Source organism: Echinops telfairi, unplaced genomic scaffold, assembly GCF_000313985.2.
Source record: "Echinops telfairi isolate 266 unplaced genomic scaffold, ASM31398v2 ScPeMD7_8;HRSCAF=38, whole genome shotgun sequence".
Lineage (NCBI taxonomy): Eukaryota > Metazoa > Chordata > Mammalia > Afrosoricida > Tenrecidae > Echinops > Echinops telfairi.
In genome coordinates this window covers 18805361-18820214 of record NW_022103905.1, presented here as the reverse complement: position 1 = coordinate 18820214, position 14854 = coordinate 18805361, and the positions used below count along the sequence as shown (strand labels likewise).

The window sequence follows — 14854 nt, the reverse complement described above, 5'->3', positions numbered from 1 at the left end:
GTAGAGTTGATAATAACTCATAGCAACCTTATAGGACAGAGTAGAGTTGATAATAACTCATAGCGACCTTATAGGACAGCGTAGAGTTGGCCCCTTCGAGTTTGGAAGGCTGTACCTATTTACAAGAGTAGAAAAGCCTCATCTTTCTCCCAAGTGGCTGGTGGTTTCAAATTGCCCACCTTGAGGACCGCAGCCCGGATCACAGCCCAACACACAGTCACTGTGCCACCAGGGTTCCTATAGAATTGCTTTCCCTCTGTGGAAGGCACCGGGGTACTCTCACTAGTCCTCTGGAAAGGAAGTTGCCAGGTACACACAGCCGTGCATGCTCTTTCTAGGCATTGAATTCACCATTATGCAAGTCCAGAGTGAGTGATTGTGGACATTATCCTAGTATATCCAGTCGGCTGTGTGTACACGAGGGGATTCCCCCCAAAGCAAAAGTTTTTTCAAATCTTGTATTTAAATTTTTTTACAAAACAACCTTATCACCTTCAGAGTACTCCCCCCGTTACACTTAATACATTGATCAAATCTGCTATTCCATTCTTGGAAACATTTTCCAAACTCAGTGGTTTGCATGGCTGACAGCACCTCCCTCGTTTTGTTTTTTGCCTCTTCTACATCGTCAAATCGCTGTCCTTTCATGTCCCTCTTCATTCTCGGAAACAAAGACGTCACACAGAGCGAGGTCAGGTGAGTAAGGTGTGTGGGGCAAGAGAGGCATGCTGTTTTTGCCAAAAACTGGCACACTGAGATGGCTGCATGAGCAGGTGCGTTGTTGTGGTGGCAAAACCAGTCCCCCGTCTGCCACCAATCAGGCCTTTTTTGGTCACACACTGTTACACAATCTTTTCGGAACCTCTAAATAGAAAGCTTGATTAACAATCTGACCTAATATAATGAACTCCAAATGCCCTACGAGTCAACATTTTCATCTGTTCAGGAAGTTGATCGACATCCAGAATGAGGTTTGTCATCAGTGAACATTTCACCTTTTGTGAAACAAGAAAACCACTCCTACACCTGAGTTTTCCCATAGCGCTGTCCCTGTAAACTGGGTTCAACATCACAACAGTTTCTGTAGCATTTTTCCCAAGCAGGAAACAAAATTTCACAGCCATACAATGTTCTCTTCAATCAGCTATCACAAAAAAAACGAGCTTCAAGAGAAACTGCTTTCACAAAAATATTCACTGTGACCACAGAGAATCTTCCCAGGTGACGGCACCAGGTGCACTAACTCAGAGCAAGTTGCTTGATGCTCGCCTAGCAGGGAAAATGTGTACTGTGAAAGCTCCATTCCTCCCAGTGCAATTCTGGTTTCTTGGGGGTACCCCTTTTTATATACATTTCTTCTATTATGAGGCATATCCTTTGAATGTAGACATTTCTCTGTGCAAGGTCTGGGGCTAGGTGAGGGCTATATAAAAATGAAGCTGGTTTGGTTTTAGTTTTATGGTTACGTAAGTAGCATCTAGTTGACTCTGACTCATAGCAGGCCTCTCTGTCCAATGGAACAGAACACCACCCAGCCCTGTGCCGTCCGCACAATCACTGTTGTGTTTAAGCCCATTGTTACTGCCACGGTGTCAATCCATCCTGTTGAGGCTCTTCTGTTTCACTAGCCCTCTACCAAGCATGAACGTCCTCCTCCAGGGTCGGGCTTTTCCTGACAACATGCCCAAAGTCCATGAGACAAAGTTCCACCTTCCTTGCTTCTAAGAAGCATTCTGAGTGTGCTTGCAATTGTGTTTGTGTGTGTGAGTTTAGTAGATAACCTGGCATCATACCTAGTGGTGAAAATCTTGGACTAATAAATTCAGCATCATGGAACACTCCAGGTGAACTGGGAAACATTGACATTACCTCTATGCAGCTTGGGGTCTGATCTTTTTTACGTATAAATTCTACTTACATGGTGGTTCAATGATTCTACTCCTCAGGTTGATTGTTTATTTATTGTTTTACTTGATCCTTAATGGTACTATTTCCAGCACTGCTCAAGATGCCTAGGTTTGCTTAGGAATACACTTGATCATGTCTGATAACTTTGGTGTGATGTCTACTCATTATTTGGCTAATCTTCCAGCGTGCAGCATCTTTAAGCAATCGTATGGCAGGAACACATGGATGCTGTAGCAGGCAATCAGCTTCCCCATAAATAACTCAGAAGCTACATATCCGATTTGTCGGGATTCATCCTTGTTAAGTCCAGATAGAATATTGAGTTCGTGCTGGGAGCTTTGGATGGTCTGTAGAGGAGCGAATTGTTAGCACATGGCACCCACATTAATTTAAGATGAGTCACTTACTTTTCTATCTTCACATTTGGAGCTTTGAATTATTTTCCTAAGTAGACCTGGCTTTTGGAGTTGAGTTTTCCCTACCAGCCGAGCCATGATGCTCAGCCACGGCAGATTTATGACCTTTCGAAAATAATGATGGAAAATGAGATCGGAGGAAACATTTTAGTATCTGCTTTGCTCTGAGGCCTAAGCTGTGAACTCTGTAGTTCTTGAAGGCTTTGAAATGCTGATCCCAGCCTTCTGGTGGGTTCTTAAACACCTTCTCAAATGACCCATTTTAATAACCCGAAAGCTATTCTATAACAAGCAGCCATAATTTAGTCCAGGGCTCTAGGGGGACCCTCACAGTTCAGCAATGAATAGTTAATGCAGTATAATGTTTAGCAGGTTATTAGTTTTCACCATACAAATGCTGATCAGGGACCGCTTTTATAAGGTGTTTAAAAGAAAATGTAATTAACTGGTTGCGTGCTTCTGTTGCAGCTCAAATTGAAATTATTCCATGCAAGATCTGTGGAGACAAATCATCAGGAATCCATTACGGTGTCATTACATGTGAGGGCTGCAAGGTAAGCCTTTTTAATTGTTGTTGTTGTTTCTATTATTGCTGGAAGGTAGTTGTGTGGGGTTTTGTTTTGTTGTGTGTATTTTTGCTTTTTTTTTTTTTTTAACTGCTACTGGTTCTAAAAATTCAACTCCTTGGAATTTTGAGTGATAGGAAATGACAGATCATGGTAAATATTTCTGTTTTAAGTGACTATTAACCACTGCTGTGGAGTCATTTCCGCGTCATAGTGACCCGTGTAGAGTTCCCAAAGCTTTGTAAAGCTTTATGAAAACCAGGGGCCTCATCTATCTCCCATGGAGTAGTTGGTGGGTTTGAACCTCCAACCTTTAAGGCATTCATGTGCAAAAATATGTTAGCTTCTCCCTCCAAAATGTAGGCTGCCTTGTCTCTTCAATCCCAGATTGATAGAATGACAACTTCTATATCTCATACAAGTTTCATGAGAAGGCATTTCTAGGAAATCACATTGGAATGTGATCGGGAGCCTATTGTTGGCTCACGGATGTTGACACAGCGGGTACAGTTAGAGGAAGGGCATTAGAAAGACCTGCCATCTGATATCGGTTCCGCCATTTCCCCACATGATTTGGGGTAGGTCTCCGTCAGCTGGGGACTCAGCTCCTTCATCCCCAAATCAAGCCTGGCACCTGTGTTTCGCACCTTTTTTTTTTTTAAATCATTTTATTGGGGGCTCATACAACTCTTATCACAATCCATCCATCCATCCATCCATTGTGTCCAGCACATATGTACATTTGTTCCCATCATCATTCTCAAAACATTTGCTTTCTACTTGAGCCCTTGATATCAGCTCCTCATTTTGCCCCTCCCTCCCCCCTGGCCCCTCCCTCATGAACCCTTGATAACTGTAGATGGAAGTCCTTCTTAGCCTGAAGGTGCTAAGAACATTTAAGAACAGCCCTTATTATTGATGTTGTTCCTGTTTTTATTTATGATCGACCTCAGGGCACACATGCAGTCCAAGCCCAATAGGGAGATGGAAAATTGAGATGTCGGTCCTAATTATGCAAGACCCCCTCCCAAGCCAGCCCAGGTTGCTCCCATTATTCAAATTTCCGTTTATTAAGATTTAAATCCTCCTGCTTGTGTTGGCAGGGCCTTGAGACAGCTTAGAGGATGGAACTGTGAAAAACAAACAGGAGAGAAGCTCTCTGAGAATGCCGGAAGCCTGGAGATAGGAGGCTGCCGCAAAAAACTAAAAATTAGGAAGAAAAGTCATCAGGCGTAAAGTCACTGTTATGGACCAGTCACGACTCCTAGACTTCCGGGACACTGTTTTCATTAGGCTGTTGACCTGGGTGCATGCACGAATGCTTACGGTTGAGGCCATCCTAGGGAAGTTCTTCTGTGGCGCCTTCTGCACACCCCCTAACTAACACACTTTATTTAAAAAAAAAAACACCTACCTGCCTGGCACCTTAAAGGGGGTTTTGAATGATTCATTTCTATGATAACCCCTCCACCAGCCACTCCTTGGGAGAAAGAGAGGGCTTTTTATGCCTATAAAGAGGCATGTAGATATGGATTGTGATAAGAGTTGTATGAGCCCCTAATAAAATGATAAAGAATAAAATAAAATCATAAAATATGCCCCCCAAAAGAGGTATGTAGAAACGGAAAAGATTCTACCCCGTTACTTCCTCAATCGGCCCTCCTTCAAAAAAAAATAAAATAAGAAACTCTGCCATCGAGTCTTCCATCGCACAGTGACTCTGTAGGGACGGGTAGAACTGCCCATGTGGGTTTCTGAGACTCTTTACAGGAGTAAAAAAGCCATCTCTTTCCCCCAAGGAGCGGCTGGTGGTTTCAAACTGCTGACCTTGCAGTTAGCAACCCAATGTGCAACCACTACACCCCTGGGGCTCCTTTTAATAAAAGGAAATGAAAATAAAATGGCCTGCCTGGCCTGTGCTGTCCCAGGATGTGCGGACGAGAGTGTGTGATCGTGAGAACTGTGAGAGCCCTGGTTTTCAGATGTGGCGGGGCAGGGCTGTGTGAACCTCTGTCCTCAGTCCCTTAGGGTACCATCTCCCAAAGCCGTGTCCCTGGAAGGAGTCCAGCAATGGCCTTCCTCCACGAGAGTCAGACCGCCTTAGCGGCGTTCCTTCCTGCACCCCCAAGCAGGCTTGCTCTCTGGGTGTGGCACTCCCCTTAGTGGGTTTTTGTTGTTTTTCTTTAAATAGTTGGGGTCTAGGCAGCATCCTGGGTGCAAATCCACTTCATGTCCCTTCAGGCTGTCTAAGAATCCGGCCACTTTCATGTGTCGTTGTGGGGTGTTATTGGGGGGGAGGGGGTTGTATAGTACAAATCAGTTTTCCACTCAACACGTCACACACATTTTGTCTCCTGCCATTGATTGTGGTCCCCACAATGCCGCCTCCCTTGTCCCTTGTCCCTGTGTGCCGCTGTAGAGTCTGGGAATCAAGTCTGGGGCAGGAGCAGAGGAGGGGGGCGGGACCAGGGTGCTTGTTGGTGCTTGGTGCCCTGGAGTTGATTCCAACCCACAGTGACCGCTGATAACAGAGTTCGAGCCAACCGCCATCCGCTTCACTCGGCTGCAGATGACGGGGCCTGTTCCCTCATGAAGCGGCTGGTGTAGTCACCTGCTGACTCGTGAGTTGGCAAGGGAGTGCTGAGCCGTGGTGCCACCAGGGCCCTTTGGGGGTGGGGCTACTTCTTGTGTACTACCCTCCCACCTAGAAGAGCCCTGAGGATGTGGTCCTCAGTCAGACCTGAACTGGCCGGCAGGTTATCGCCGTGTCCGCACGGATCGCCTGCCTCCCCCTCCAGGGTGGACACATGACAAAAGCAGAAACAACAAGGAAAGAAAAAACAACTATTATTTCACCTTTTTTTTTATCACTAGATTCCTTTGCAAATCTTTCCCGTTCACAGCCTCAGTGCCAAAGTGGTTTCAGTCATCCATGAACCTGCGCCTCTGTTGTAGATTGACATCAATAGACGCCACCAAAACAAATCATTAAAACAGTCTTAGTAGGTACAGGGCTGGTGCCCAGCCAAGGGCTTCATAGAGTGTTATGTGCCTGTGTCCAATCCATGTCAGATTTGTTCTGCATTATCATTTCTGTCCGCTGTATTAATATTTTTACCCCCACTTCTGGCAATGAGTCGGCGTTGACGCCGGGACAGGATGTTAGGACGCAGTTGAAAACCCCTGTGCTTTCTGCCAGCACGTTGTTGATGTGAATGCTTTGTCATGTCCTAGCCAGGGGAAAGTGGTTCTGCCGTGACCAATTGTAAATCATTTATCTCGGTGATGCTATAAGTAGCTATGTGGACGTTTTCTAATTAGCCATATTAAATAGATATTTAATGAGAGGCGAGAACGTGACTCGGTCATTTTTGAACTAATCATTTTGTGAGCGGATTTCCAGTTGCATCTGAAAGTCAACTGCCTGAAACCTTCAGAAACTAGGGAACCAGTTAATTACTGAACTAATGATCTGTTTCAGCACAGCTCTGTTCAGGTAAGATGGTGCCTGGGCAGCAGAAAGGGCAGCTGTTAGCAGCTTCTGGTCTTGCTCGTCAGTGTTCACAGGGGCTCGCTCCTGGTCCCTCGCACGCCCTGTGGAGCAAGACCAAACTCGTTCCTGACGAGTTGATTCTGACTCGTGGCGGCCCCTTGTGGTCAGAGTACCACTGTAGTGACTGGTGTTTTCGCCTTATATCTAGTTTTTAAACCAGAATTAACATACACAATTCCGTCATATCCAGAAAGGTCGTCCCCTCCATCGATTGTGGAACCTGTTCTCCCTTATTGTTCCCATCAGTGTTGGCTCTTCCTTTCCCCCACCCTCCCCTTCCATGCACCCAGGCACCCTTAAATCCAGCTCTGTTTTCATAAATCCACCCATCCCGGTTCCCATATATAAATAAATAGACGAAACAAGGAGGGGTTGAAAAATGAGGACCTAGCAACAATAATCATAGAAAGGTCTCAATCTTAGAGAAATCTCAGTCTCAGGGAGGAGACGAGCCAGTCAGGGTGCGATGTAACAACGATGAGAAATACAACTTTCCTCTAGTTCTTAAATGTTTCCTCCCCGCTCCCACTACCATAACTCGAATTTGACCTTGCAAGTCTGGCTAGACCAGAGGAGGTACACTGGTACAGATAGGAACTGAAAATACAGGGAATCCAGGACGGATGAGCCCTATAGGACCAGTGGTGTGAGTGGCGAAACAGGGAGGGTAAAGGGAGAATGGGTAGGAAAGAGGGAACCGATTACATGGAACTGTGTGTGACCTCCTCCCTGGGGGACAGACAACCGAAAAGTGGGTGAAGGGAGACATCGGACAGGGCAAGATATGACAAAATACCAATTTATAAACTATCATGGGCTCATGAGGGGGGGCGGCGGGGAGGGAGGGGGAAAATGAGGACCTGATGCAGGGGGCTTAAGTGGAGAGCAAATGTTTTGAGAATGATGAGGGCAATGAATGTACAAATGTGCTTTACACAATTGATGTGTGTATGGATTGTGATAACAGTTGTATCAGCCCCTAATAAAATGTTTAAAAAAAAACCACAAAAAAAACCCAGAAGCTATCATTAAGGTAAAAAAAAAAAAAGAGAGAGAAATCTCAGAGAATATTAAAAATTTAGGAAAAAATTCATGGTGGGTTCAAAGGGAGCTCTAATGACAAGGTGGTTACATTTCAGCCAGAGTACGGCTCCTAAATTCCACTTTTTGATGTTCTTTGTCTGTTAGTAGGATGTGCACATTCCTGGTCCATGGACATTGGTGACTCTCTGGAGACTCAGTCCATGAAGGAGCCCCTTTGTGGATATCACTGTAATCCATAGTGTTCGCAACTGAGTGTTTAGCATTTAAGCACTGTTACCATTCCCTCCTCTGGACTTGCAGCTTATTTAGAATCCTTAGATCGCACAGGCTGGTGTGCTGCTTCTGTGTGGGCTTAGCTGACTTCTCACTTAGATGGCTGCTGGTTTTGAGACAAACCTTTAAGAACTCAGACACTGTCTTTCTTGATAGCCTGGCACCATCTGCTTTTTTCACCATACTTCACTCTGACACATATGTCTTCAGTGAAAATCGCAGGAGGATGAGTACTGGGCAGGGCCATGTCCTAAGAACTAATTGTTAGCGCTACAATCAAGTGAGAGCTCAAAATTCCTTCATAGAAAGAATGGTTTTTTCTTTGTCCCTGGATCACTTTTAGAGGCACAATTGCCCTTTCATTGTAGTACATCATACCTAAATCATCCCCGAGGGGCTTTAGGTAATTCTACTGATAGTAACATTCATGTTAGTCAGTGATGCAGCACCGTTGATCAAAGGAGTTTATACATGTGTAGGACTTCTAATTAGGCACCAACACATGAATTGTGAACCTGTACACCTTTAAAGCGTAGACGACTGGGCACTAGGTACACATGCCACGAGGGATGGAGATATGACAATACTTTCAGTATCACTCATCTAAGAAGGCATAACCATGCCGGATACACTAACACATGAGTGGCTGGTTTCTAAGGAATAGATCACCAGGGCCTTTTTGATTTTCCCAAGTGGATTTGGACCACTGACTTTTCGGTTAATAATTGAGCCGTTTCCCATGTATGCCCCCAGTACTTCCCTTTTGCTTTGTGTAGAGGGGCCGTATTGTGCCAGGCTGAAGCTTTAACGCCAGAGTCAAGCTACCTGGGTTTGAATCCCGGCTCTGCTACTTACCACTGTAGCCAACTGTCTTGTGCTTCAATTTCTCCAGATCTAAAAATGAGGGGTGTACATTGCAGCTCCATCATAGCCCATCACAATGCCATCAGGTAGAGCATGTATTTATTGAAGAAGGACCACCAATGAGCTGGAAGATACGGCAAGAGGATTTGGACAGAGCAAGACAGTTGGAAGGAAATCCTGGGTGGGAGAGTCAGAGGAGCAGGCAATGGCAGAGGCAGACCCCAGGGATGGAAGAAGCTGTGGTGGTAATTCGGTAGATAGCTGCCCCTGGGTCAACATGAACCCATGCCAACATGACGGACAACAGAAGGACAGATGCTCTCTCCCTCGCGCTCTCACTGCCACCAAGTCGGTTTTGACTCACAGCAACCCTACAGCAGAGTAGAACTTCCCCTGTGGGTTTCTAAGACTGGAAAACTTTTTTTAAATCACTTTATTGGGGGCTCGTACAACTCTTATCACAATCCAGACATCCATCCCTTGTGCCCAGCACATTGGTACCTTTGTTGCCATCATCATTCTCAAATCATTTGCTTTCTAACTGAGACTGCAAAACCTGATAGGAGTAGAAAGTCTCATCTATCTCCTTTGGAGCAGCTGATAGTTTTGAACTACTGACCTTGTGGTTTTCAGCCCAGCATGTAATGAACAACACCACCAGGGCTCCTCCAATGAAACACTCCAAACAAAATCCATTGGCATCAATTCAATGCTGACTCATGGCCACGCCCTCGGGTTTCTGAGACTGTAACTATTAAGCGGAGTAGAAAGCCCAGTCTTTCTCCCTCAGAGCTGCTAGTGGTTTTGAACTGCCAAGCATGCAGATCACAGCCCAACGCATAACCACTACACCACTAGGGCTCCTAGAATGAAACACTGCCTGGTCCTAAATCATCCTCATGGTCAGGGCTGTGTTGCAGTCCACTGTCCTGGCTGCGGTGCCCATCGACTTCACTGAGGGCCTCTGCTTCACCAGCCATGATGGCTTCTCCAGCCATGGCTCTCTGCTGATGAGCTGCCGCAAGCTATCGAGTCCGACAGCATTCAGTGGCGAGCTATGGTTTTCCATTGGCTGTGTCCTGGCGTTAGATGACCAGGCTCTCTTAGTCTAGTCTAGAAAATCCACTGAAACTTGCCCACCAATGATGGAGGCAGCTTATCCTCCAGCAGCACATGAAGCACCATAACACATCAAATAGACCAGTGGTTGTGGGTTTCTGGGAGCGGCAGTGTATCTACCACCCAGAAAGGACTCCTGGTGGCACAGGGCTGCTTCCTGAAAGGTTGCAGTTGGAACCCAGCAGCCACGCTTAAGAAAGATGTGCCGATCTGCTTGGGTAAAGATCCCTGGAACCCACTACCGTCTAGTCAATTCTGACTCATAGGGACCCTATAGAACAGACCAGAGGAGTAGGTGTCTGAGATTGTGAATCTTTATTGAAGCAGGCAGCCTTGCCTTTTCCCCAAGGAGCTGCTGGTGGATTTGAACAGATGACCTTGCAGCTAGCAGTCCAGAGCATAATCCACTCCTCTACCAGGAGTCCTCCATAGAGATGCCTGCCTTGGGGACCTGAGGGGCAGGTCAACTCTGTGCTCTAGAATTGCTGTGGGGTCACTGTGCATCAAAGTGGACGTGATGACCACAGGGCTGGTGTGGTTTGGTTTGTCTTGTTTCATGACCTCGTTTGACAGGAGCAAGGGGTCCCTGCCAGTGGAGGAAGGAAGATGAAAGTAGACAAGCATGGGACCCTAGATCCTTTCGTTTAAAGTCGCGCCGGGGTTTTTTAGGACAAAGATGCTTTACTTGTTCTTCTGAAAGAATGAAGAAACTCTTCCCCGCGCAGCACTGTTACACATGGCATTTCAGAGGCGCTCGTGTTAAAGTCCAGGCCTGCAGGGGGTTCGTCCTGTCTGCTCTGTAGAGACACGTCTGAGCTCTGGGTATAGGCTTTAGGGCAGGCCGGGGTTGGAGCTGTGAAGTGGAGGACGGGGAGCTAGGCGGGCCTGCACGGGAGGGGGGACACGTCTTGGAACACTCGCGCAGAGGAAAAAGCCAGAAATAATCCACGAGCTTGCCACACTGGGGCTAAGGCTCCATCCACACACCAAATGTCAAAATGAAGTGTTTAAATAAAGTGGATCGTTGGTTGGGGACAGGTCTTTTGAAAAGTGGTTCCACTTCTCATTCAGCTTCAGTCTCTAGCTTCGTTAGAAGCTACCATGACTGCTGAGCTGATGAAAATGTGTTACAGGACTTTTTTTAATTCTCATTTTTAAGACCTTCATTTTATCCTTATACTTTTTATACCCCATAGCGCTACTATTTCAACTCTTACTTTTGAAAATGTACATAATGAAAATGTACAGTCAAGGATTTGGGTGAGTAAGTTGGGGTTTCTGATTGCGTTTAGAACCAGTTGCTCTTGATAAAGAATAAAGTAGCCTTTGTGGGTCAAATACTGACTTCACACACACACCACATTTAAGATAACGGCCTGCACAGGGTCCTCTCCCACAGAGTGAAGGGTGAGCTTAGAATCACTTCCTTGCTAATATAAAAGACTATGTTCGCTAATATAGGCTTATTTGCTAGTATTACCAAATATAGTCTTTTAAATTAGTAATTTTAAAAGTCTTTTCATAGACACCTATGGTGTGTGTGTGTATATGTATATAGATATAGATATCTATCTATATATAATACTCCCTCTCCCACCCCGTTCCCAAAGGATAGAGCTAGAGAAATTTCTGAAGCATTTTCTATGTATTAATATGAACATAAATTTCCCCCCAAATATTCCCTTCTGGCCCCAATTATCTTTTAGAAGGCGCTAATGTTTTTATTTCCATGATAGAAATGTTCCTAGCGCTGACCCAATTCTGTGCCCTGTTCACCAGGGAAACACTCGTGCTCAACCTTTTAGGTTTAAACCGTAGCACCTGCCCCTTGCTCCCCATCAGGGTTAGCCATTTCATTTTAAAAGAAAATGGGACTTGGGGCGGGACAGGCTGTTGCTGCTCCTTCGTGACATCAGCCCGTCAGTTCTGTGGAGTATAGATGTTAAGTGCACCTTTGGGTTTAGCTTAATCTTCCTGTCCGGTGATGAGAGGCACCATTGGCTAGGGATGTGTTCAACCCTCATGTGTGTGGGTTGGTTGATTTTGGTCTTTGTTATGTAACTGCTGTGCTGCCTTGGCTCTCAGAAGACACTGGGCTGGTGGCCATGTCTCAGACAGAGGCTCTGACCAGGGCTCTCGCTCTGGGCCTGGCCCAACAGTGCCTGTTGTGGAGTGTGATCACTTGAATTGTTTCAGAGAATGGCAAATTACAGTCAAAAACAGACATGCACTCTTACCAAGTAGCACACAGGAGGTCAGCTTTAAGCAGCGATCCTTTGCGCAGACAGTTCTGCAAGGAGGCCAGTTGTTAACGGTGGACGGAGCAAGGAGCTGTTTAGGAAATCCGAGCTGCTGTGATATATTGCTGCCAGATGTGTGAGTAAGTGGGGGGCTGCACCCTCCAACTCTGGCCAAGGAGGCGGCCTGTTCTTTTCTCAAGAGCAAATGTACTGGGGTGTTGTTGTTTTCAGCACATTTTTTATGCAGTTTGTGTGGTAAAATTAGGTGCCTCTGCTGATATTAGGATCGGCTTATACTTGAGTATATATGGTACTTCCTCATTGGCTCCCATGGGAACAATGACCCCTGCCCCCATCCTTTTCATTTGATCATTTCCTACCCCTCCCACTCCCAATCCCCTCAATAAACTCAATAAACCTGTTGGCAGGTGCCATCCTTCCCTCTCCTTTATCTTAGCTACTTCACTGCCTCTCCATACTTAACCCTGCTCCCAGATGCTTCTGTGCCCTCCTGACAGAAGGTCCCCAAGGCGTGTCACACTGTGCTATAGGGCATCCTTTGAACACATAGGGTACCCTGCTCTTCCCAGCCTTGGAGATGGGCTTTGAGGGAGACATCCACCACCCCCAAAGCCCCCCAGTCCCACATTTTCAGTTCTCTGAGGAAGTACTGTCACTGGGGCAGGCATCTGAGCATTCACCATAAATCACAGAGTTATGAATAAATCTGGGTTGTCAAAAGCAAATGTGTAGCCGTCCCAAAGAGTCTGCCATTAGAATTCAGCGAGGCAGCTGTCAGCTGTTTTCTTGTAATTAAACAGCCAATGAGCAGCTAATTAAGACATATGTGTATACAGAAGTGGAAGTGGGTATGTTAATGAACTGTAGGAATCAATTCATTAAGTGAAAATTGTCAAAAGACCAAACATCAGATCAGCATTTCAGCCCATGCTTTACCAAGAAGGAGCCCCCAGCAGGAGGAGCCCCCTCGGAGCTCGACCTTCTGAAATACTCCCCCTTGCCCCCCGCTCGCCCACCTCCCTGCTGGGCAGCCACCAACCCACTCTCGTGGACGAAGCTATGGATAACCCCCCAAGAGGACAGACCAGGTATCTTCCAGAGCTTTTCAATCCAGTCAGTCTAGCAGGTGAACAAGGCTTCCTCTCTAGATGGAAACCTGGTCTTCAGTGCAGTGGGTAATGCCCTCTCGCTCACCACGTGTACCTGTGGAGCACAGGTACTCTGGCATAGGGGGGTCGGGGGGCAGCGGGTATGAGTCACAGTCAACTCACGACCAACTGGTTCGTTAGGGGTGTCCATGGGGGCTCCTCGGCCAGCCTGGGTCAGAGAACGCGCTCAAGGGTGTAGAAGCAAAGACACAAAACAACAAAGAAGCCCAGACTATGTAGCGGGTGCCAATTTCTTTGGTGTAAATTCTCCCAGCACATCACTGGTTTCAAGTGACTCCGCATGGCATCTTAGCCAATCCAGGGCTGGAAAAAGAGCGAGCATAGCTCACCGTTGTATGGCCTTTCCATTGGTGAGCTACCATCGATGTAAAAGAACACAAGTAGCAATGCAATAATAGGGAAACGAGTTATGCCATCATCTTTCCCTATGAAATAACTAGGACGGGATGAGAAATGTGTATTCTCCTTGCTTTTAAGATGATGTATTTAAGTGTAAGTTCATTTTAATAGAGGCAGTCCCCAGGTTACGCATTCTATCCAATCCTGTGTCTCTTAAGTGAAGTGTGTAGGCGAGTAGAACAGGTGCATACAGTTCTTATTTAGCCTTGCTTTAGTGTAAGAAAAGGCTCAGAGCCTTTTCAGTGAGTTGAAATGAGTGGCATTTGAAGGTGGTGGTGACGAAGAGACTTAGTTGAGAGCAGGGGTGCCTCCAGGAGCTGTAGTGGTGCTGAGGATTAGGTGTTGTGCTGTAATTACAAGATCTGAGCTTTAATCTCACCAACCGCTCTAAAGGCAAAAGATGCGGCTGTCTGCTTCTATCGATGTCTAGTCTCAGAAGCCTTATACAGGGTCTCTAAGGCTGGGCTTTGACGCAATGGCAGTAGGTGTGGTTTGGGGTTTGGGTAAGAGTTGGTTCAGTTCTCTCAAAGTGAAGGTAAGTTTAAAGGACAAGTAGGAGTTGCCTGTACATCTTTCAGAGCCTCAGAACCCCGAGACTGTCTGTAATGAACATGCTTCACAGTCAGAGCCTCAAAATCCCTGAAATTTTTAGCAATCATTTCTTGCAAGTCACCACCAGCCTTGGCCCGCGCACCATTGCCTAGGCCTGGTTCTAGGGAGATCCAACTCGACAGGGTCAGTGAGCAGTTTCACAGGAGATAGGCATGTGTACATAGGGTCGCTATGGGTCAGAACCCACTGGAAGGCACCGAAGAACAACAGCCTAGTCATTCGGGGTTAAAAAAACAAAACAAGCAAACAAAAAACACAAGTATTAGGCAACAGAATTTCCCCGAAATCGGAAAACAGAATATCCAAACTGAAAGTCAATGAGCATCGCTTGGGAAGGCAGAGTGGCATACATGGAGAGACACCACAGTTTTTCCTTGTGACCGTAGGGACATGAGTCCAGGTTGACGTGCAGGGAGTCTGTGAGCCAGGGATCCAAACCTTGTGCTGTCAGTGTGTGTCAGTTGAGCGCTCAGGAAGAGAGCCTCAGGTGAGAGAGCACGGGGCTCAGAGCTAACCTCTGCAGGGTGAGACCCGGCCCTGGCCGTCCGCACCAGCCCCGGGACCTCCACCAATGCCTTACCACCCGGAGCTTTATTTTCGTTATCTGCCAAGTCAGAAAACTAGAGGAGATCTACAAGCAGAAGGTATCAGAATCCTAAGGGGGATTTTG

General features: G+C 46.4%; 1 protein-coding gene across 1 annotated transcript in view; it reads left to right on the top strand.

Moving 5' to 3' along the window:
* The window catches only part of RORA (RAR related orphan receptor A), a 69959-nt gene that overhangs the window by 18758 nt on the left and 36347 nt on the right, over positions 1-14854 (top strand). The window contains 1 exon segment of the mRNA XM_045286477.1: positions 2746-2878. Within this exon segment, the coding sequence (XP_045142412.1) occupies positions 2746-2878 (133 nt within the window).